Source organism: Nanorana parkeri, unplaced genomic scaffold (genome assembly GCF_000935625.1).
Source record: "Nanorana parkeri isolate BGI_ZX_2015 unplaced genomic scaffold, ASM93562v1 scaffold2126, whole genome shotgun sequence".
Taxonomy (NCBI): domain Eukaryota; kingdom Metazoa; phylum Chordata; class Amphibia; order Anura; family Dicroglossidae; genus Nanorana; species Nanorana parkeri.
Window position 1 is genome coordinate 127,783 of NW_017308394.1, and position 22,403 is coordinate 150,185.

At 46.4% G+C, this 22,403-nt stretch overlaps 1 protein-coding gene across 1 annotated transcript; it reads right to left on the reverse strand.

The window, feature by feature from the left end:
• Positions 1-2,429: 2,429 nt before the first annotated feature.
• On the reverse strand, positions 2,430-10,843 carry CCDC97 (coiled-coil domain containing 97). Its single transcript, XM_018572768.1, has 5 exons — positions 10,756-10,843; positions 7,991-8,488; positions 6,190-6,442; positions 4,647-4,775; positions 2,430-2,648 (listed from the first exon to the last, which is right to left on the reverse strand). Exons 1-5 carry the CDS (start codon positions 10,841-10,843, stop codon positions 2,486-2,488), a joined length of 1,131 nt encoding a protein of 376 aa, XP_018428270.1. The 3' UTR covers positions 2,430-2,485.
• Between the last annotated feature and the right edge of the window lie 11,560 nt (positions 10,844-22,403).

Sequence of the window (22,403 nt, forward strand, 5' to 3'; positions counted from 1 at the left end):
GAGCTTGCTGCGGGGGACAGTGCAGGACTGAAAGTAAATATTGCCACAAAAGCTGCTTTTTATTATACAAAATGCTAGACTATTCATATTTACATTTTCTGAACATGAACATTTTCCTTTAAGGTTATATTTCCTTTGCAGAGGCTATCAGTCTGTCCGGAGTGGTTCTCATTGTACAGAGGCACCAATGCTGCACTGCTGAGTTCTGAAGGGATTCTTCTGTCTGACATGACTTTACACATTGCTGCTCATGTAATGTCAGCAAGCTGAACTATGCTGGACACATTCAGCAACGTCTGTGCCCGAGAGACATCACTAAAGCCTGGGCGCCACATCACGCAGCTTCCACCTGTCCTAAATGTCTAAACAGCAACTCAAGTCAAGTGGCAATCAACAAGAGACATGATGGCCCTTAAGTATCAAAATGCGACACCTCCTAATGGGCTTACAGCAGAACTGTGCATTACGGCTCCATCTAGAGGCTGTTTTAAGACATAAACTATCACAAAAAACAGATAAAAGTAGATGTAAATCCAAACTAAATGACATGTTTGCTAAAGCAGTGTATATCATAAACAATTGCATTTAAAAGCTAAAACGTGTTTTCACCTTTTGCATCTCCGTGCTGCTGATCTGCATTCTTTTTGCAGCCACTTCCTGTCTCTATAAACAGTAGAGGCTGCATGGCATTTCTCAGAATGGGTTCCTATTTTTTCAGTCAAGTGTTTTATTTGGACTTTTATGAAATTGGAGCAATTCAACAAAACACGTACAATACCGGACCTCTTAAAAAAAAGTCCTATAAGCCATGTTTTACAGTGCTGAGTATCACTGCCAATAAACATACATTAGTTACGTGTTCTTAAAGAGGAACTTTACCCTTATCCTCAAAATTACAACAAAAGCTTCTGAGAAATGTTTAAATACTTCTACATAATTGCCGGCTTTTTATTCTTTGCATACCTTATTTTTCTTTTCTTCCTTCTGACAGTGGCCATTTTAACTAAGGGCAGATTACTAGATCTCACTTCACTTCCTGGAACTCTGGCACGTGACCAGGACATGTGACCATGCACATCATCTCAGGGGAGAAAAATGGTTTTCCTTGAGATTACAGATGAGATTTGCTATTTTTATTTGACTTACAATTTCTTATTTTTCCACTTCCTGGTCTACTTGGCACAAATGATGTAATTGTGCCCAAGCGTTGCATCCTGGGAAGGTTACATCAGCAGAGCATTGCTGGGAAATCTCATATGTAATCTCATTAGATCTCAGGAAAAGGCATTTTCCTCCCCCGAGATGATGTGCACGGTCACATGTCCTAGTCACGTGTGCCAGTGTTCCAGGAAGTAGAGGGAGAGGTAGTAATCTGCCCTTAGTTAAAATGGCCACTGTGAGACGAATGGGGAAGAAAAGAAAAATAAGATATGCAAAGAACACAAATCCAGCATTTGTCTAGAGGTATCTGTATGTAGATTGTCATTACTAAACATTTCTAAAGGTGCCTTTATTGTGGTTTTGAAGATACGGGTAACGTTCCTCTTTATTTCTATACACACTGCATTACCAAACTGAATGTCATTCACTTAGGATTTTCATTTACTTTAATGTTTCAGCAATACAATTTACTCACCTGCGCGCATATCCATAAAACACAAACTGCTGCTGGGACCTGAACACTGTTTTAGCTTTAGCGCAGAACAAATACTCATCAAATTCAACTTTCATCTCCTAAATATTTAAGCAGAAATTTTATCCCGGATAGAAGATTAACAGAAATAAAAAAAAAAAAAAAACAGCGAACAGTTCAAAGTTCATCCAACATATTCTACAATCAGTGAACGGCCAGCAGCTCTCTCTTCCTTTAACAACACTGCATTGGTGACTGATACAGTCTGCTCCGTGTGTTAACAAGTCCCAGTTTACCTATAAATTGCCAAAATATCTTTATGAGCACCTGGTGCCTATAGATGTCTGCATGTGTAACACAGAGAAGGGTGTGACAATAAAACCAGTTTCTTCTATAGACCTCTGCAAAGTACAGACAGGAATCACAGCTTGGAATCTGCTGCCATCTCGTGGCCATCACATATCTTTTCACTCTGAGAACACCAGAGGGTGAGACTGTTCATGATGACAGCTGGGCGATGTTGTAGGGTCCTCATATATATCCAGACACCAGAACGTGAGCAGCTTATGAAGCTGCATAAGGCAATCTCATGGTCTGAGAAGGTTCTCATTTAATCAGGTCTAGTATACCTAGTAGTAGATAGTCACAATCAACTCAACTCATTCAGTAATATTGAAGATATTTTGATGCTCATTTAAGTAATTTCCTCAGCGAGTGTTGGGAACATTCCCAAAGCATATTCCTGACAGTCATTAGAGCGGAGGAAGCTCGATGAATGAGCAGCAAACCATCTTCAACATTACGGAACAAGTTCAGTTCATGTGACTAACAACTACTAGGCAAGTCAATCAGTCACACACAGCTATCCATATTCTGTCCTCCCTCTCTTCGCTCTTCCTCTGCATCAATTCCTTCCATAGCTTCATTACCACCATCGTCATCATCAAAATACCGTTCTTCTTCATCTCGTGTGACAATGTCCAAGTTGTCAAAATCCGGATTGTCATCGACTTCACTATCAAAAAAGCAAACCACACATGGATTGGATTAGTAAAAGTGATTCAAGTACTTTTTTTTGTAACAATGTTGGTTTCAAGAGGTGCAAATGTGCCACGCTACTACTCCAAAATATTTACTACTACTCTAAAATCTTTTGTAAGTAGAGGAAGGCATACACTGAAATGTCATAAAATGATATAGTAGGGAAAGAAATATCATAAAATGATATAGTAGGGAAAGCCTCGACTCCAGGCTGCATGGCTTTTGATGTTGCTTCCTATTCTGCTTCACATCACCTCCTACCAAGCTATAAAGAGGAACAAAAGCAATACAATACAAGGGAAGAGTCTCAGCAAGAGACATTTCAACAAGCACAGAGTTGTACAAGAAAGGATTCTGGCAACAAAACAAAAAAAGTGTTTACATTCTGCTAGGGCCAGGACAGATATTTTTATCATTTTAAATAATGGCTCCATGACCTGACAAATTCTTATATCTCGGGTGGACTCTACCAGTGGAATGTCTGCAATTAAAGCGGATCTGATCTGAAATAGTGAATATTCGCAGTTATTACCATCTAGGAATGTTAATTGTGCCAATGCAGTAGCCTGAAAAGTTTACCTTTTGTGTTGAATTCCTCCTTTAAAATAGCAGAGCACTTCCTGTGTCTGCAGCCTCATAGCTGTATATCTGCAGAGTGAGATCATCTAAAGACACTGCTGCCTCTGATGTCTACTCTTTCCAGATTTGGGGTGAAATTTCATGATGTCACCTCTGTGCTGCTCACTGTTCTCATTGCTGGAGAGGAAGCTATGCCTGAGGATCTGCAGTGCAAGCATTTTCCTGCTTTTGCTTCATTATTTCTGTGGATCTTGGCTTCCTCCACCTTATCTGCTGCTGCTTGATTATTCTTCATCAGTCATTAGACCTCCTGTCTTTGGGGGTGGGGGCTCTGAAATTATGGAGCAAAGGGCTCCATAATTTGCTCCATACATTATGGAGCAAAGGCCTCCATTGGGAGGGTAATAGACACGGACTTAGACACTATAACATTACAGGAGGACCTGGATAAAATAGGGGAGTGGGCATTAATGTGGCAGATGAGGTTTAATGTTGATAAATGCAAAGTAATGCACTTTGCAATAATAAAAAAAAAAATGGGTTATACAATTATGGGTATGCCGCTAGGGAAGTCAGAAATGGAGAGAGATTTGGGGCTCATTGTAGACCACAAACTGAAAGGTAGCTTGCAGTGCCAGGCTGCTGTAAACAAAGCTAGCAGTGTCTTGTCCTGTATTAAAAGGGGGATCTATTGCAGGGACAAGTCTATAATTTTGCCACTTTATAGATCATTGGTTCGACCTCATCTGGAGTATGCGGTCCAGTTCTGGTCACCAGTACCAGGAAAGATGTCCTCGAGTTGGAAAAAGTCCAGCGGAGGGCAACCCAAAACAGGGGTACGGGTACTCCTAGGAATGAGATCCTATAGGTTGGACTTGATGGACTAATGTCTTTATTCAACCTCAAATACTATGTAACTATGTAAAGGGCTGCACCTCTACCAGGATTGCCGCCTGCACACAGAGTCTTCGTGCAGAACAAGGCACTGCAGATCCATATTGCAGAAAAGATCAGCAACAGGGAGCTTCCAGGCAATGCTGGTGCTTAGCCTTTTGTCCTCTGCTTGCCTTTTTAGGTACAGTTCAGGTCCTCCTTAACTTCTCAGCTCCCACATCTGCTTTGACCATTATGGGAAGGGTGTCTGTGGCCATTATGGAGGTGTCCTGTTGGATTTCTTAAAATGTATTTTATATTATGGTAGATGCAGCAAGAGGCAATGGAACACTCAAATGAAGGTAGGAACAACCAACACTCCCAAATGGTCAATAATATCTCACTGTTCGAGTATAAAAGACATAAGAAGCCAGGGGCTGGCTTTTCCCACCAGACTCCATCTCTTTTGGATGAACTGATCCTTTAACATACATTGCAAGAGTTAGTTTTTGCATATTACCTGTAGTCAAAATTTTTATCTTTTCCGTCCAAAAAGCTCTGGTACATGCGACTGATGAATTCTTCCCGCATCAGAGCCCTCTCTTCACTGTCCACAGTGTGCTCATCATCGGACTGCAGTTCAGATTCTGGGGGAGAGACGAGAAAACTGTAACTTGGAGATCACAGATATAAAAAAAGAACATGACATGAAATCTGGAAGGACATGTAGAAGCTTCATGTCGGTGTGCACCCACAGGTTGATGTGCAGCTCCATCTTTACATGATGGGATATTAAGACAGTACAATGGAAACAACAAATGTGAAAACACTATTCAGGGCAAAATGACAGCTTCTCTGCAGAGCTGTGGGCCTAAACCCCATGTAAGCTCAGTATCAGTATGTATTAGTGCTTACACAGGTTTGATGACCTGTTCCTCTCCCTCGTGTGTCACTGTTCAGGCCTGATTGCTAGCCAATCAGGTCACATGCTACCTCCTAACAGAGAAGCACCGGCAAGGAACAGAGAGACAGATGAGTGAGGTAAAAGTGAGAATCGGTGGGCAGTTGTGGGTTTTCCAAAGAAATCTGAATGGGCAAAGTGATTCTCTTTAAAGCCATATGGTCCAATACCCAAAAAGTTCAAATTATGTTAAAAAAAATTTCCCGAATTAAAAAGCAGTAACAAAAAAGATTGGAACACGTTTCCTGGTGAAAATTATGCTCTAGGCTCCCTTCAGTGCTGGCCACATGTCTGAAAGCTGTTGATCATATGTTCTCTGGTCAAGAGATCAATTCTAAAATTAAGCTTAGCTGATCCTTACCTTCAGCATCAATCACAAGACCAAATACCTAGGACTCTACACGTGAGCCTGAAGAAGCAGTTGATCATCACGTTCTCAAAGAATTTATCTACACACAGCTACCTCCTCATGCATCACTTGCCCCGGCCTTATAGATTGTATGCCCTCAGGGGCAGGGCCCTCCTTACCATCTTGTCTTGAATTGTATTGTAATGTCTTCCTTATATTGTAAAGCGCTGTGCAAACTGTTGGCGCTATATAAATCCTGTATAATAATAATAATAATAATAATCTAAAAACCTAAGAATTGTAGCCATTCTATTCATTTTAATCCATCCCAGAAAAACTGTTACTTTTTTATATAAACATTTGAGCATAAGTCTCCACTTATAAATGCTTGAAAAGGATTTTGAAGTAAAGTATCACTAGTCCTGTCTACATACATAAATAAATAAATGGCTACATAAGTGAAATGTCTTGAATTGTATTGTAATGTCTTCCTTATATTGTAAAGCGCTGTGCAAACTGTTGGCGCTATATAAATCCTGTATAATAATAATAATAATAATAATCTAAAAACCTAAGAATTGTAGCCATTCTATTCATTTTAATCCATCCCAGAAAAACTGTTACTTTTTTATATAAACATTTGAGCATAAGTCTCCACTTATAAATGCTTGAAAAGGATTTTGAAGTAAAGTATCACTAGTCCTGTCTACATACATAAATAAATAAATGGCTACATAAGTGAACCAACCTTCCTCCTCCTCTGTACTGTCTTCCTCCTCTTCCTCCTCCTCGCAGTTCTCCTCCAGTTCACGCTGCACCTCCAGCTTCCTCTGTATGATCTGCTCCTGGCAGGAGTTAAGAAATACATCAGACAGACTGGTGGCCTGAGACAAATCCCGACTATTCTGCGACATGATCTCCTCCTCACTCTGGTATTGGCCCACATAGTGTTCATACATCAGAGGGTCTCGCAGCCGCATCTCTTCATCGCTGAAATACTCACCAGCTAGAAAGGAAACAAGCACAAGTGTCACCGCTGAGAATTCACATTCTTCCCAGACTTTTATGGTAAATATTTGTAAACCTGATCACTAAAATCTCATAGAAGCATTAACATGTTCATGTAACTCCAACAGTATATGCAACTTTCATTAAAATAACACCTCGAGATCCTTGTTCATGCTGTTATGGGGCAACAACGCTATGTCCCTAAATTAGAGATGTTCAGATACCAAGCACCGTACCTGGTAAAAGTACATGTACAGATACTTTCCAGCTCCAAGACTAGACTAGAGAAACATTCCAAAGTTAGGAGGCAGCTGTAATTTTTAAGGAACATACAGGACTCCTGGGATTTCTACATCTCTGTTTTATTGTATGATTTGAGATGATAGATAGATAGATAGATAGATAGGGATGTTAGATGCCAGTGCCAATACGTGAACTACCAGGGTTGCAGCTGAGACCTGGCCCTGGCGCTCCACCACTGTCCTGAAATCATTAGTCTGTATTGTTTTAGAAACACTATCGCATGACCCTGAACAAAAATGTAATGGCATCTGAACATCCCTACCCTAAATCCAAGAAACCCAGCACATTCCTTACAGCATTCAGACACAATTACAAACTCATTGTCACTGCTGCCTGAGAAAGAGGTCTTTAGTGGCCTTGATATGTTGCTTCCTATTGGAGACAATAAAGTGTCCTATCTTTTCATCTGAACATGGTGTGCTGGTGATATCTTGGATTGGAACACTCCGTCCCTGCCTTCCAATTGTGCTCCTGCATTGTTTCTCTGTCATCTGCTAAATAAATGACATGCAGCCATTGGCTACAATGCATGCAAGTACAGGACGAGGCTGCAGCAGTTCATCAAAACGGAGATTAGAAAAGGTGGAATAATCATTTTATTTGAAAAAACAATGGCAATGTTTTTCGTACTCGCCAAAATGCTCCCAATGCCTATCCCGATACTGGAACTTCTGATATCAGGAAGCCGGGTGGTGAGTCATTACTCTCTGCCTGGCTTCCTGATTGGACCGGAAGCCAGCTCTATTCTCCCTAGTCACCCAGGAGCATGGAGCCAGCTTCCAGGCCAATCAGGAAGCTGGGGGGCAGGTAATGACTCCCTCCCTCGTCTTTTGGTGACGCATGGAGCTGGGCGGCAATTCATCACACGCCCCCCGCTTCCTGATTGGCCAGAAAGCCGGCTCCATGCTTCCTCGTCACCTGGTGACAAGGAAACATGGAAATGGCTTCCAGGCTAATCAAGAAGCAAGCTGGCGAGTCATTACACGCCACCCGGCGTGTCTATATGTCCCCATGATGTGCTGCGCTCCATCCCAATGAAGCTATATAAAAATTCCTCCTAATATAATCAACTAACTCTCTGCCACCACTGCACGTACAGAGCCACAGATCAACACCCCCGTCCCACCACCAACCTAAGCAGCCAAGCTATACTGTTCTGCAGCTACATCACACTCACCTACAGCAGCACTAAAGACTGCCGCCCTCCATCTGGGATGGGTCTACAACGGACCATAAGCCATACCTGAAATGAGCTGTTGCAGGGCAGCGTATCTCTTGTTGCGGACTCGTGTGTGATTGACTTTCTTCAGAGAAGCTTTGCGGATCTCCTTGAAGTAAAAGTCGGCAGTGTAGTCACCGGACAATTGGCTGAAGCACTGCAGATGTTCATCTTTAAGAACTTTTCGGAATCGCTCCAGAAAGATGATTGGCTTGGACTGGTACAAGTCGAGCAGTATGGACATCTTCTGCTCATGGCTGAACTCTGGCTCTCCTATCTGCTGACTTCGGATGGGTACATGGCTCTCGATGACTGCAATGAACACATCCAGGAGAGGTCCGCTCACATCTGATGGATCCTGGATTACCGGGTCTTCACGGCTTCCCAAACGTTTTGCCTCTTTCAGAGCATTTTCCAGCACTTTACTGCCCTCGCCATTGGCTTCAATCTGCTCCTCATAACAAGGCTTATCACTGCCATTGTTTTCAGCTGAACCTTCTGGGCTGTATTCCTGGCCGTTATCTGAAAAAATAAAAAAGGGGAAAGAAAACTTTGAGGGTCGGACATCTATAGGGATCTATTGTGTGCAGTAAGGATGCACCGATACCGTTTAAGTCCCATTAAGGAAGCCAGGCAGCGTGTAATGACTCGCCACCTGGCTTCCTGATTAGCTGTAAAGCCAGGCCGCGTGTAAAGACTCGCCACCCGGCTTCCTGATTAGCAGGAAAGGCGTCCCCATGCTTCCTCGTCACCAGGTGAGCCGGCTTCCCGGCCAATCAGGAAGCCAGGCAGCGTGACTCACTGCCTGGCTTCCCAATACCGGCAGCTCAGGTATCGGAGCATTTACACGACCTCGGCACCGATACTAGTATTGGTATTGGTGCATCCTTAGTGTGCAGGAATGATGGCAGGCACGCCTATGTTATCGGGTACAATCACACCGCTCCTGTATTGTAAGCGATGACGCTGGCGAGAGAAACGGCTTTGGGAACCAGTTCTCACAGAGGGAACCGGCAAGGAGGACCATGGATTACAGCAGAAGTTGAGAGATGTTTTTATGAAGTATGTTGTTGGGAAAACTGAGGTTGAGGTTGTTTTTCCCACGTCCGTATCGCTGCTCTGTCATTCATTCTGCAAAGTTCAGGCAAAGGCATATTTCCAATTCCCATAAACAAATTTCATTTATATTCCCCTCACAGAATACACAGCATTCTTTTTTTTTTTTTTTTTATAAATTCTTTCTATTAAAGTTTTGTTTAAGAACACATTTTTACAACATTCGCTCTCACAGCCGTGAAAGCACACATATAGTGCAACAATCCTATCCATTACAATTATCCCCAACTATGGGCAATTCCTTACCAAAAAACATAAACATAAACCCCACACTACCCCCCCTCCAGAAGGCGTGTGTTTCCCCACCCCCCACCTCCTCCCCGCAGAGTGCCAGTATAATACCCAGCATTACATATTGTACAGAGTAACAACAGTGAACATATTCAAAAATTATTTATACAGAGTATCCCAATCCATCACATACATTAACCCTGATGCCTTCCCAGGCGAGAGTGCAGCCCGTTCAACCCGCTGTGTCTGCAGATTCTACCCAGCGTCCCCACACTTTTGTGAACTTATTTGGGCATCCTCTGCTCTGATATGTAGCCTTATAAAGACTTAGGTAGGAGTTTACTAGGCCCTTCCAGTCCGAGATAGTGGGTGGTGCATTCTGTCTCCACCTCAGTATGACTACCTTCCTGGCGCAGTACAACAAAACCCCCAGGAAGATCTGCCCTGCGGTTGTGGGAGCTAGGTTACACAGCATTCTTTAAATGGACAAGGGTTGAGGAAGAGCGTAAAAATGACAAGATCGTTGCTCTGTATGAGGGCTAGTTCACACCAGATGCAGTTCGGCAGCGGCATCAAAATCGTGCCACAATGCTTTCCAATGGGATTTCTGGTGCTCTGTTCACACCAGTGCAGTCCGTTCCGATGCAGCCAGAAAGAATCCTGCTTGTCTCATTTTAGCTGCACCTGAGCGCAACAGAACACATCAAAATACATAGCAAAATGCAACTGAAAGCCCATTTTAGGTTAAAAAAAACCTGCTGTACAATCGCAGCAAAACACATTGCACTGCAGCTGCGCAGAAGCATGCAGTTATGGTGTGAACTAGCCCTGAACGTTGCAGCTCTCATAGGCACAGTACTGGAGGCATAGCGCTGACTACGCTTGTGCAGTACAATTTTCACAGTACACAGCGGTGATATGGAGCAGTTGCCAATAGCAATCAATCAGCTTCTCCGTGATTTGTTGCCAGGGGCAGTGCTCGGTTTTGATAAATTCCCCCCTCCATATATTTTGCGCCGGGGGGGGCAGTAAAAGGTCCGCATTGACTTGACAATGACCCCATGACTACACTTTCTAATTGACAGCGAGTCTGGGAACTAGGAACACACACAGGCCAGGTGTGTAGGAGAATACACATTTCTAGTTCTCTGCTGCAAGGTAATTAACATTCTAATGGCAAGCAGGATTTTACATTAGGACTTATAAAGTAAGATTGTGGTCATTAGGAGACTAATACTTTACCAGTCATTATTTCCTCTGAGATAAAGCGATATAAACACTACTAAAAATGGAGAGCAATCCCTCTTGTACAGGAGGGCAGCAGGCAGCCATGTAAACACTGCTACAAATGACAAATAAACCTGATCCCCTTAGAAGGAACTTGTCTGGCTCCAATCTCTTCTCATCAGGTAATGCGGTCTGCAGCCATAGACTGAGCTCACCTTTGTCGTCCCTGTTCCCCTCATTCTCCGCATCTCCCTCCGAGCTCTCGGTTAGCATCTGTTGGGAAGCACTACAGGACGCCGCCATCTTACTCCTCCCACACTACTTCCTCTCAGACGCAGCGGAAATCTACGCGCCGCCATCTTGCTACACCTTCTGGTGATCTCCCGAAAGGTGCTAGACGTCATATTGGTACACTCGCAATGTCAGCAAGCAACCACCATATTGCTACTCCAACACGTCACGTCTGGTTGACTTGCCAAAGCGGTTTGGACGAGGTGGTGAGTGCGCAATCGCCGCCAGCTGCGTCTTCCTAATCTTTATTGAGTTCGCCAATGCACTTCACTGCGCCTGTGCAGCTTTAGAAGCCTTATCGCGTTCGCCAATTCTGTTTACTGCGCCTGCGCGGAAGAACGCTTGCCTGACTCTGGTGGCCATATTGAGTGGGGCAACTCAGATTAATAACATGCTGGATTAGTCTCAGCCTAGTAGTTGACTATAATAATTTATTGCTGTCTGTATGTATATAGGAAAATGCGGCACAAGCTGTGGCCGTGTATCTGCTGCTCCTAGTGTGTGGCTGTGGGAATGATTTTAGGGGAGCCCACACCTTAGTCGAGTCAGAATTGTAGGGCTGCTTTACTGATTTTTTTAATGTCCTACATGGAAACTGGGCTATTTCTTCCAATGTTCTGCTTACACTTGCCTTGTTTATTACACTTGGCGTGTTCAGTTACTCAGCCGCTGCGAGTGCCGAGTTAGCAAACCGCCGCTGAATGCTGTACTCCAAGTCAGCGCTCGCAGTGGAAGTGGGTGTGATGGAGAAGGTGGGGACAGAGCACCGGTGGCCATTTTAACTGTGGGCGAACCTGGCAGCACTGGAGAAGGGTGTCTGAACCAGCAATGGAGAAAACCAATTCAGTGTGGGAACCTACAATTTGATGTTTTGGTGGACGATCACACCAAATATTCATTGGAAAATGGTATTGATTAGTCAAATGTGTTCAGTGAAGCTGCTGCAGGGTACTGAAGTTCTGCAGAACAGCTACTCTGCGCTTGGCTAAGGAACTGAACACGCCTCATCTTTCAGTCAGCAGTCAGTTATTGGCTGAGTTTGAAGAAAATGCTCTTTGTTTCAGCAGCCTTAAAGTAGAACTATGAGGTGAGTGCGTTTCACTCACCTCATAGTTCTAGCCGATCTGTGACAATGAGACTGTCACAGGTCGGCTCAGTAGATCGGGAAGTGAGCGAACACATACCGGCGTTCGCTCACCTCTCGATCCTGTCACAGCTCTCTGCCGTGACAGGGGAGGGGCTGGATTCCCCCCTTCCCGCTCCAATCCTCCAGAGCTGACTGTCACGCAGCTGGGCGGATCCAGACAGAATTGTCGGACCTGCTTCAGCTGCGGCGTCTCAGTATACCGCGAGTTGTAGCTCGCGGTATACTGAGCTTAGGGTGACGGGAGGACGCTAGTTTGTGTTCTCCCGTTACCCTAAGGAGAACTATGGGGAAAAGCCCTAACCCCATAGTTCTCCTTTAAGGCATCTTACATGCTCACGTTGCATGGACTGTTAAGGCAGCTCATTTATTTGGACGGGCAGCCAACATGCCATAGCACACTGCACAAAGCAGCGTTAGACTTGTGCGTTGTGCATTCCAGTGTCATCAATATGAATGTTGTGGTACCACGCAGGAAAACGTGTTCTACCACCCATTACCATATGGGTACAACGTGACTGAGCACTTAGGCCACATTCACACTGGAACGATTTGAAGCTTCACCAGAAGCGCTTCAAAGATCAACACCGGGATTAACATTATATTCAGTAGTGGCCGTTCACACCTCAGCGTTGCATGTTCTGGCCCCAATAGACTTCAATGGGAGCGCTTGAACAAATGCCCAGTGACTAGTTTTCTATTGGCTAAAATCAATTAGAAAAAAAAACAGTCAAGCCTGAAACGCGTGCAACAATGCCTGAAGGCAGAGGCACTCAGCTTAAAAAAGGACTCCAGGCAATGTGAAACTTAACCCTTGCAGTGGGGCCATTCCAGCACCACAAGGGTCAAGTGCTCATTATAGTCTAAGGATTAAAATATATACAGTATGTTTAATGATTAAAAATTATGCAATGTTACAACATGCAAAATGTACCTGTAAAGAAGAAAGATTTATACTTGCCTTCCGCCCCCGGGTAAGGATGACATCAGACTCCATCCGGCGAGATCCCGGGGGATACAGAGAAGCGGAAAACTCGCAAAAATATGTTTTCGCGATGGTCTGTCCAAGGACTGGACTGATTTGTTCCACAACTACAGAATATTGTGTTCTAGGGGCCTCAAAGGATGCTACCATCAGACCCATGACTCTCCTGGACTAAAGAGCAAGAGCCTGGAAGTGGAAAGTTTAAAGATTTCCAGGGGGGGAAAAAACTCTAGCCAGAGGTATGTTTAGGACTAGACCCCAAAAAAAACATTTCAAGCTGGTTCCAGCGCTTATTTCTGAAGGTGCAGGATCCATCTAAACCATTGTAATGACTGAACAACTGTGCCGACGTTTCCCTCAAGAGGAGGTCATCCAGGTATCCCTCAATGGGGATGCCACAAGAGTGCAATAGGTCTAATACTGGGGCCAGCACTTTGGTGATAACCTGGGGTGCAGAGGAGAGGATGAATGACAGGCCTATGGGCTAGTACTGGGGTCAGCACTTTGGTGATCACCTGGGGTGCAGAGGAGAGGCCTGCAGGAAACCCACAGCAAAGTGCAGGAAGCACTGGAAGTATGCGGCAGGTGTACATGTATGCTGATTAAATCACTTAGAATGGATGCTGCTCCTTGATGTCTAAGACTTTTAGTTTCCTACAGAATCAGCTGGTCCCCGAGCACTGGTCCTAATATCCTGTTTTAGGTGACTCCTTTCCCTTGCACTGTATCAATAGGAATCAAACAAAGCATTGGCAAACAAACTGACTCGGTGGCAAGTTTTTCCGGCAAGGACTGGAGAGACTAAGAATCAGGCAGAGCCTAAGCAGGCCGATGGCTTGGAGGCCACTAAGGGTGGGGGCAGATCAGATACAAAATCTGAAGGGCAAGTGGCGGGAGCATCTTGTGACCTGTGTTTAGGTTCCGCAACTGGGACATTTGAGCCGTAATGTTATGCACAACTGTATTAAAAACCTCTTGTGAGAGGGCAGAGGAGCTGGGTACACATGATGGCGCTAAGGTAGACACCAAAGATGGGGTAGATTCCAGCATAGGATAGGCTGCAAGGAGCAGAGTAGCAGTCAGTGGAGTGTGAGCTGAGGGCACAAGGTACAGCGGGAGAGTCCCTTATCTAGACTTACACATGTTACAACCCCGTGGTGGTAAGGCAATGTAAACCTCCCTCAACCCTGAATGGCAGAACTCCACCAGCAGATGACATCAACGCTCAGCCCATCAGCATTAAACCCTCCTGTGATAGCAACTGGCAGAAAGTGGGGATTCCAAATGCGCCCAGCAATCTGGACAAATGAGGTCGCTCCCACTGCTGAGCCTGATCGGCCTAGTCAGAGTTGAGTCATCAGCAATAGGGATAACGCTGAGGCAATGTTAATGGCTCTGGACCTGGAAAGTGCTCAGTGGCAACCTTTGTAACTAGCCCAGGGAAGACATTACTTAAAGAGGTGATGTTCAATAGCAAGCACGAAGAAGAAGACCGCAACAAGTGTACAGAATCTGCAAGTGATTTACACTATACAGTCATAAAGCACAGGTGGGTGAATTTTAATGCATTGCTTTACCTCTTCTGTATCTACTGTCAGTATATTCAGCTGTATTCTATTTTTAGACACTAGATTTGAATGGCACAGAGAGGTGTAAAACCTGCCAGAGCAGCACCACATGTGAATACCTTTGACTGATATACTTTTATATTGTATAGAGTTCGGCTTATGCATATAAGACAGAAGGGTCTGGACATCTCATGGCACCCATCATCCTGCTGCCAACAGTTTAAGGTAGCAGAATAGGGATTTGCTTTCATCAATGCATGTGCCAAGCCCCCCGACTGGGGAGAAAACTGAAAGCCCTCAACCAGGATTACGGATAGATCGGCCTGATCCTCCAAGCACAGGATTATTGCTATACACAGATTCAGGGGATTAGAGAAACCTAGTTTGCCTGCATACCGTCAGACGTGCTGGTTTGTCAACAAATGGGCAATTAACTCGCTCATCTGGATTAACGTCTGTTTGGAACAGTACAGATCTCACTTCTAGATGTAACTGAAACAGTGAAGCTCATGTTCAGGACAATCGTGAAACAGCCGGTGATTTTACAAAGCCAAAAAAATGACATTAAGCATCCAAGACTGAAGTCTCACTGAAATGCCCACTTAGTAGTCACAGGCCTGTTTCTTTTTTTTTAACATAGTGTGAGGATGTCAAGACAATAACTAGGGATGCGCCGACACTGTTTTTTTGGTATCGAGTACCGATATATTTTTTTCGGTACTTGCCGATACCATTACCGGAAATCCAATTAAGGAAGCCACGTGGGAGGGGGGCGTGGCTACGATGTGAAGCGGATCACACGTGTTTGGTGGAGCTCCGTTACCTTCCCTTCTCTCATCCTGATATTCCTCCGGCCTGACGAGATCCCCGTGCCTGAAAAGTTACCTGGCCTGTGCAGGACATACCTGGGAGTGGATCTATGTCTGCCAAGTCTCGTCGGCAGGCTGCAGCTCTCTGGAGATCCGCTCGGAAGGCGAAGGGCCCAGGCGCGAGTGCAGCCGGCGCCATCTTGACCTCGCCGGCTTCCGTTCCTGTGTCCCCTGTACAGCGGCTGGACATGGAGGGAGATGGCGTGGAGGGGGTGAGTGTTCCCTTACAACGGACACCCATATCCGGGGACCCTGAAACGCCTGTTCCTGTGGCTTTGGGGACCTCAGCTATACTAGCTCGTCTACTGAATTACAGGGACAGAGACAAGATCCTGGCTGCTGTTCGTAGATGTCCTGATGTCTGCTGTGGAAATGCGCAACTTCGTTTCTTTCCTGATTTTTCCGCGGAGATACAGAAGAGAAGGAGGTCTTTTGTGGATGTCCGGCGCAGGCTCCGAGAGAAAGGCATTAAATATGGCATGTATTATCCGAGCAAGCTGAGGGTCCAGCACTCAGGCACGGTTCATTTCTTTGACACCCCGACGCAGGCGGGAGATTGGCTGGATACCATGCGGGAGGGGGGACTGCTGTTTCATTGCTTGTTCATCTGGATCTTCCCTACTCGGAGTGCTCTGTTGGGTGGCGGACGCTACATTTTACCATCCTACCTGCCTGATGCATGTTGTAACTGTGGCCCCCGAGCTGGGAATGGGATTCAGAGAAAACTCTTTTTCATTCTCTGCCTCATCCGTGCATTGGAACGCAAGCACTTCTGCCTTATGTTGTCGGCCTAATATTTCATAGGAGAAGGCGGTTTCTCCACCAAATTACACACTGGCTATTTTTCTTGCCCCTCAGTTTTTTGACCTTTTTTTTGGGGATTGATTTTTTGTGCTTGGAACTGGGACACTTCTCACTGGGGGTGCTCTGACGATTGGAAGGGTGTTTTTTGGGTATAAGCTTCTAGTTGTTACTGATTTTTGTTCTTACTAGCAAGCAAGGGGTTCAGTTCAAGTGTTATGGGTAGGGGGGTTGTTACACAGGGGATGCTATGCCAAATTCGTACCCTGAACAGAGGGTTGCCATTGCCGGTCATGTGTCAAGCTGACTTAATGTGTCCGTTTTTCTATCCTGAGATGTACATGTATTAATCCTCATTTTTAAGGACTCCTTAATGACTGGTAGGATCCCCAGTGATTGGCGGAGGGCTACGGTAGTCCCAATATTCAAAAAGGGGGCTAGGTGCCAACCTGGGAACTATAGGCCGGTCAGTCTAACATCGGTAGTTTGTAAAATGCTAGAGGGCATAATAAAGGATTATCTGGTAGAATTTGTTCAGGAAAACGGGATAGTTAATGACAATCAGCATGGGTTCAGGAAAGACCGTTCCTGCCTGACTAACCTGCTAACTTTTTATGAGGGGGTGAGTAGAGATATGGACGGAGGTAAGCCGGTAGATGTGGTATATCTGGATTTCTCAAAGGCTTTTGATACGGTACCACACAAACGCTTGCTACAATTCGGTATACGCCAGGGGTGGATCCATTTTGATCAGTAGAGCCCTCCCATGTTCTATTATACACACCATTATAGATCCTGGGGGACGGTTCCTTATTGTGGTTATGAATGTCCAAGCCCTACAGTTTGCTATTGTAAATGTTTATGTACCACCCCCTTTTAATGTGCAGGTGTTGTATACAATATTTCATAAACTTGCTGCATACCTTCCCATGCCAGTCATCATAGCGGGAGATTTCAATAATATTCTGGATTCCTCCCTGGACTCCTCTAATGTAGCCAGACTGGCCGGGTTGGATCTTGTATCCTGGGCGGACACGGCTGGGTTGGAGGAAGTCTGGCGGTGGAAAAACCCGGGACAACGAGCATACTCCCATCTCTCGCACACCCATGGCTCCTCCGCTCGAATCGATCTGGCCTTTGGCAACAGGGAACTACTTCACCTGGTGGCGGGGGCATCCTACTTGCCTGGGGGGCTGTCGGACCATGTCCCGCTCTCCATTTCCCTGTTGCTACCGGGCCCCAGGAAGTCTGGGTGTTGGAGATTATCTCCGAGTTGGCTGAGTGTGGAAATGGTATCAGACCGAGTGGTACCTGCTATGGAGGGATATTGGGACACGAATGTGGGTACGGCTTCTGCTAATATTGTGTGGGATGCATTTAAAGCCAATATGCGAGTGGAATTTATATCTGCTATCAAAGCTTCTCGTGTAGAGTTTAATGTGGTTCTGGACGAGCTGCAGAGGAGGGAATCTGCGTCTGCTGCGTCTTTCGCGACTTCCCCTGGGGAGACATCTCTAGAGGCACTCCGGGTAGCACGACGGGCCTTGAACCTCCACCATGTGGAGATGACGAGATGCTCCCTACGGGAACTCAGAGAGTCGCTTTTTGAACGAGGGGACAAGAACGGGAAGTTCCTGGCCTTGCTGGTTGCGGATCAGAGGACACATACCACTGTCCCCTGTATCCTGACTGACAGGGGAGATAGAGTGACGGAACCGCAGGCCATCTTGCAAGAATTTCACTCCTACTATAAGACCCTCTATTCCAGGATCCCGGATTATGACTCTGCTCACCTGGATGGGCTTCTGGGAGGGCTGTCCTTGCCGGGGCTGGAGGAGGCAGAGGGTAGGCTCCTAGATGCGGACATCTCGGTCCCCGAAATCCTGGCTGCCATCTCTTCATTCCCGAATGACAAATCCCCAGGCCCAGATGGTATGCCAGGGGAGTGGTATAAATTACATGCTGAGATGTTGGCACCCAGGCTTCAGGATCTGTACGCGTCCGCTTTCCTATCTGGAGAGCTGCCTGATTCTTTCCGTGAGGCTCATGTTGTTCTTCTCCCCAAGCCAGGCAAGGACCCCCTTTCCTGCTCCTCCTACCGACCCATAGCCCTTCTAAATATGGATTTAAAAATCCTTACTAAGGTCCTGGCCACCCGCTTGTCTAAATTGATTGGCTCCCTAGTCAACATCGATCAGACAGGTTTCATGCCGGGCAAGTCCACGGACACCAATCTGCGTCGTGTGTATACTCACTTGCACTTGTCACAGGATGTGGGGGGCACGGGGGCGTTGGTGTCCCTGGGCATTGCCAAGGCGTTTGATTCGGTGGATTGGGGGTTCATGGCTCGGTGTTGGACCGTATGAATATAGGCCCACGATTTTGGCAATGGATTGCCATACTGTACAACAGGCCCAGGGCAGCTCTGAAGATAGGCCATGCACTCTCCGCACCTTTCGAGGTGGAGCGGGGCACGCGTCAGGGATGCCCCTTGTCACCGGGACTTTTTGCCCTTGTGATGGAGCCCCTGGCGGTGGCCCTCTGCTCATCGCCTGACATACGGGGTATCAAGGTGGGGGGGATTGAGGAGCGTCTGGCTTTGTATGCAGACGACCTCATCCTGTTCCTCTCAGATGCTGGACCCTACCTGCGCGCGGTGCTGGAGGTACTTGAAAACTTTGCTGTGTTCTCGGGACTACGGGTGAATTGGTCAAAGTCACATATCTTGCCGTTGAGTCCCTTGACACCGCCCGCGGGCAGATCCTGACCTGCCCCTCCAGTGGGTTGATAGACTTACCTACCTGGGGGTCACTATCACTGCCAAGGTAGGGGATTATTATGCACTGAATGTACTTCCTTTACTTCCTAGTACTAAATGCAGATTGGATGCATGGATGCATCTCCCATTGACCCTAATTGGCCGCACTAATCTTGTAAAAATGAAGGTACTCCCGGTTCTGCTTTACTTTTTTGAGAAACTCCCCTGTACGTATACCTAATGCCTTTTTTAAGAAAATGCACCAGCTGTTCTCCTCCTTTGTGTGGAATAACAAGACTCCGCGGATTAGACTTAGTCTCCTCCAAGAGCCCTGGACACAGGGGGGCTTGGCCCTACCCAACCTTAAAAAATACTACTTAGCCGGGCAGATGGTAGTGGTCCATCGTTGGCTAACCGCAGATGATAGTGATGCGGCGGTGGTGACAGAAGCCGCCTCGATGTATTTGTATTCTTTGAAATGGTTACAGAGGTTTGGTCAGGTGTTTTTGTGGTGCTCTCCCCATCCTCCCTGGGTTGCATTTGGCGCATATCGTGCATGAATTGCAGTAGTTCTTGGTCGCTGTAGTTATTACAGGGGCCCAGTAGTACTTGCTGATGAATTCATCCAGTTATTTGACAGGTGTCCACTTCCGTGGGCCCATTGCACCACTGCTGGGTACATGTACTTGGGTAAGCAGACTTTTCCTCTCACTTTGTACAGTTCATTCTCGTAGATTGCTCCTTTGTCACCCCAGCTCAGTGTCTCTTCTGTATGTACTCCTTTCTGCATTGAGATTAGGTAGGCCTCATCTGTTGGTATATGGACGGTCAGGACTGTTTCTGCTACTTCTTCATCCACTTTCAGCTGTTTCCTTGCAGCTTGTTTTGCTGTGGTGTCCGCGAGGTGATTGCCTCGGGCTTCTTCGGAATCTAGCTTCCCGTGTGCTTTGACTTTTAGAATAGCCACCTGTTCGGGCAGGAGCAAAGCTTCCATCAATTCCTTGATGGCTGGCCCATGTTTCACCGGTGTTCCAGCAGCCGTTAAGACAGGAGTTTCTTACTCATATCGGCCACTTTTTGGCATCTGGATATGGTCTATTTGTATTCTTTGAAATGGGTACAGAGGTTTGGCCAGGTGTTTTTGTGGTGCTCTCCCCATCCTCCCTGGGTTGCATTTGGCGCATATCGTGCATGAATTGCAGTAGTTCTTGGTCGCTGTAGTTATTCCAGGGGCCCAGTAGTACTTGCTGATGAATTCATCAAGTTCTTTGACAGGTGTCCACTTCCGTGGGCCCATTGCACCACTGCTGGGTACATGTACTTGGGTAAGCAGACTTTTCCTCTCACTTTGTACAGTTCATTCTCGTAGACTGCTCCTTTGTCACCCCAGCTCAGTGTCTCTTCTGTATGTACTCCTTTCTGCATTGAGATTAGGTAGGCCTCATCTGTTGGTATATGGATGGTCAGGACTGTTTCTGCTACTTCTTCATCCACTTTCAGCTGTTTCCTTGCAGCTTGTTTTGCTGCGGTGTCCGCGAGGTGATTGCCTCGGGCTTCTTCGGAATCTAGCTTCCCGTGTGCTTTGACTTTTAGAATAGCCACCTGTTCGGGCAGGAGCAAAGCTTCCATCAATTCCTTGATGGCTGGCCCATGTTTAAGGGAGGGGGGCGCCATATCCTATGACGGTTTCCATGACAGCGACTCTTAGGGCTTGGGATGATGTGTGCAAACTCCTGTATCCTGATGAAACTCCCATATCGCCACATGCCCCTCTGTGGAATAACCCAAACCTGCGCCACTTTATGGATATCCCAGATTTCCATATTTGGCCGGAGAAGGGTATTAAGACCATGGGAGATTTGACTTTGACCGGTTCACTCGTTTCCTTTGCAGACCTGCAGGAGAAATTTGGACTTCTGAATAAGTATCTATTTAGATTCTTTCAACTACGGCACGTCTACCAGTCGCAAATGGGAGGGTCCAATTGCGCCCTTGCCGTCTCGCCTTTGGAATCCCTCCTCAGACGGGAGGGTTTGAAGAAGCCATTATCTCTGGTGTACCAGGCCATGTCTGATAAGGCAGGTGTGCATAAGCTCCCTTGCAGACTGAAATGGATGGTGGATGTGCCAGAACTCTCGGATGACGATTGGGAGGTGTGGGATTACCCCTTCTCTCACTTGGTGTCAGTTCGGGACCGCCTTATTCAGTTCAAAATCTTGCATAGAGTGTATTACACACCCGCACGACTGTCAAAGATATACAGGGACACTTCCTTCTCTTGTTGGCGCTGCTTGGCACAACCAGCAGACTTCAGGCACATTTTCTGGGACTGTCCGGGGATAGTGAGATACTGGAAATCAGTCACGGACTTCATATCGCAGGAGACTGCACTCCCCATACCATTAACCATCTCTATGTGCTTACTGGGGCTCACTGAACTTGCTGCTCCTACCAATGCTCTGCGCACGCTGATTGGGGTGTTGTTATTTTATGCAAGAAAATTGATAGTGCTGCACTGGAAAAGACGAGAGCCCCCCCTCACTGGCGGAGTGGAAGGGTATAGTAGACGCTTTCATCCACTTATATAAGGCGACCTATGTTAGTAGGGGATGCCCGAAGAAGTTTGAAAAGGTTTGGGGTCACTGGACGGGTTTAACTTGAGGACGCTACCACATTGAAATGGTGCTGATTTGAGCTACCCCTGGACGTATTTAGGTTGATCTCTGATCTTAATTGTTAGACCGGGGCTAGCCCCCATGGGAATCGGACCATTATGATCTAGCGTGCTGTCATCTCCTGGTATGACGGGGCCCTCTCCACCTTTACGCAAGCCCGAACTTCTTCGGAAGGAGGCGGTGGGAAATGACAACATGCTCTGATGCTATGACATGTAAAGGCTTGCCCCCTGGCTTCCCGATTAGCTCCTTTGTCACCAGGTCATGAGAAAGCATGGAGCCGAAGCTGGTCAGCGAGTCATTACATGCTGCCCGATTGGCCAGGAAGCCGGCTCCATGCTCCCTCATCACCAGGCGACGATGGAGCACGAAGCCGGCTTTCTGTCCAATCAGAAAGCCGGGGGGCGGGTAGTGACACGTTGTCTGGCTTCCTGATTGGCCAGCTTTCCCACCAATCAGAAAGCTAGGAAGTGAGTAATTACATGCTGCCTGGCTTCCTAATTGGCCGGGAAGTGACAAGGGAGCATGGAGCCGGCTTCCTGGCCAATCAGAAAGCCGGGCAGCGTGTAATGACTCACAGCCCGGCTTCCTGATACCAAAAGCTCAGGTATCGGGCTAGGCATAGGTGCATTTGGGCAAGTACGAGTACTCGCCCACATACTCGGCATTGGCACAGATACTGGTATCAGTGCATCCCCAATTAACAACAAACAAGACTGTGCAGGGCAAACAGCATTTCCAAAGTAGGATTATAAAAAAAAAGTTGGACTTT

Excerpts from the sequence above, each read along its gene's own strand:
- CCDC97 (XM_018572768.1), bottom strand. The coding sequence starts at position 10,843 with ATGGCGGCGTCCTGTAGTGCTTCCCAACAGATGCTAACCGAGAGCTCG. Across the intron at positions 6,443-7,990 it reads CCTGCAACAGCTCATTTCAG|CTGGTGAGTATTTCAGCGAT; the intron begins GTATGGCTTATG and ends TTTCCTTTCTAG. Across the intron at positions 4,776-6,189 it reads GAAGACAGTACAGAGGAGGA|AGAATCTGAACTGCAGTCCG; the intron begins GGAAGGTTGGTT and ends CGTCTCTCCCCC.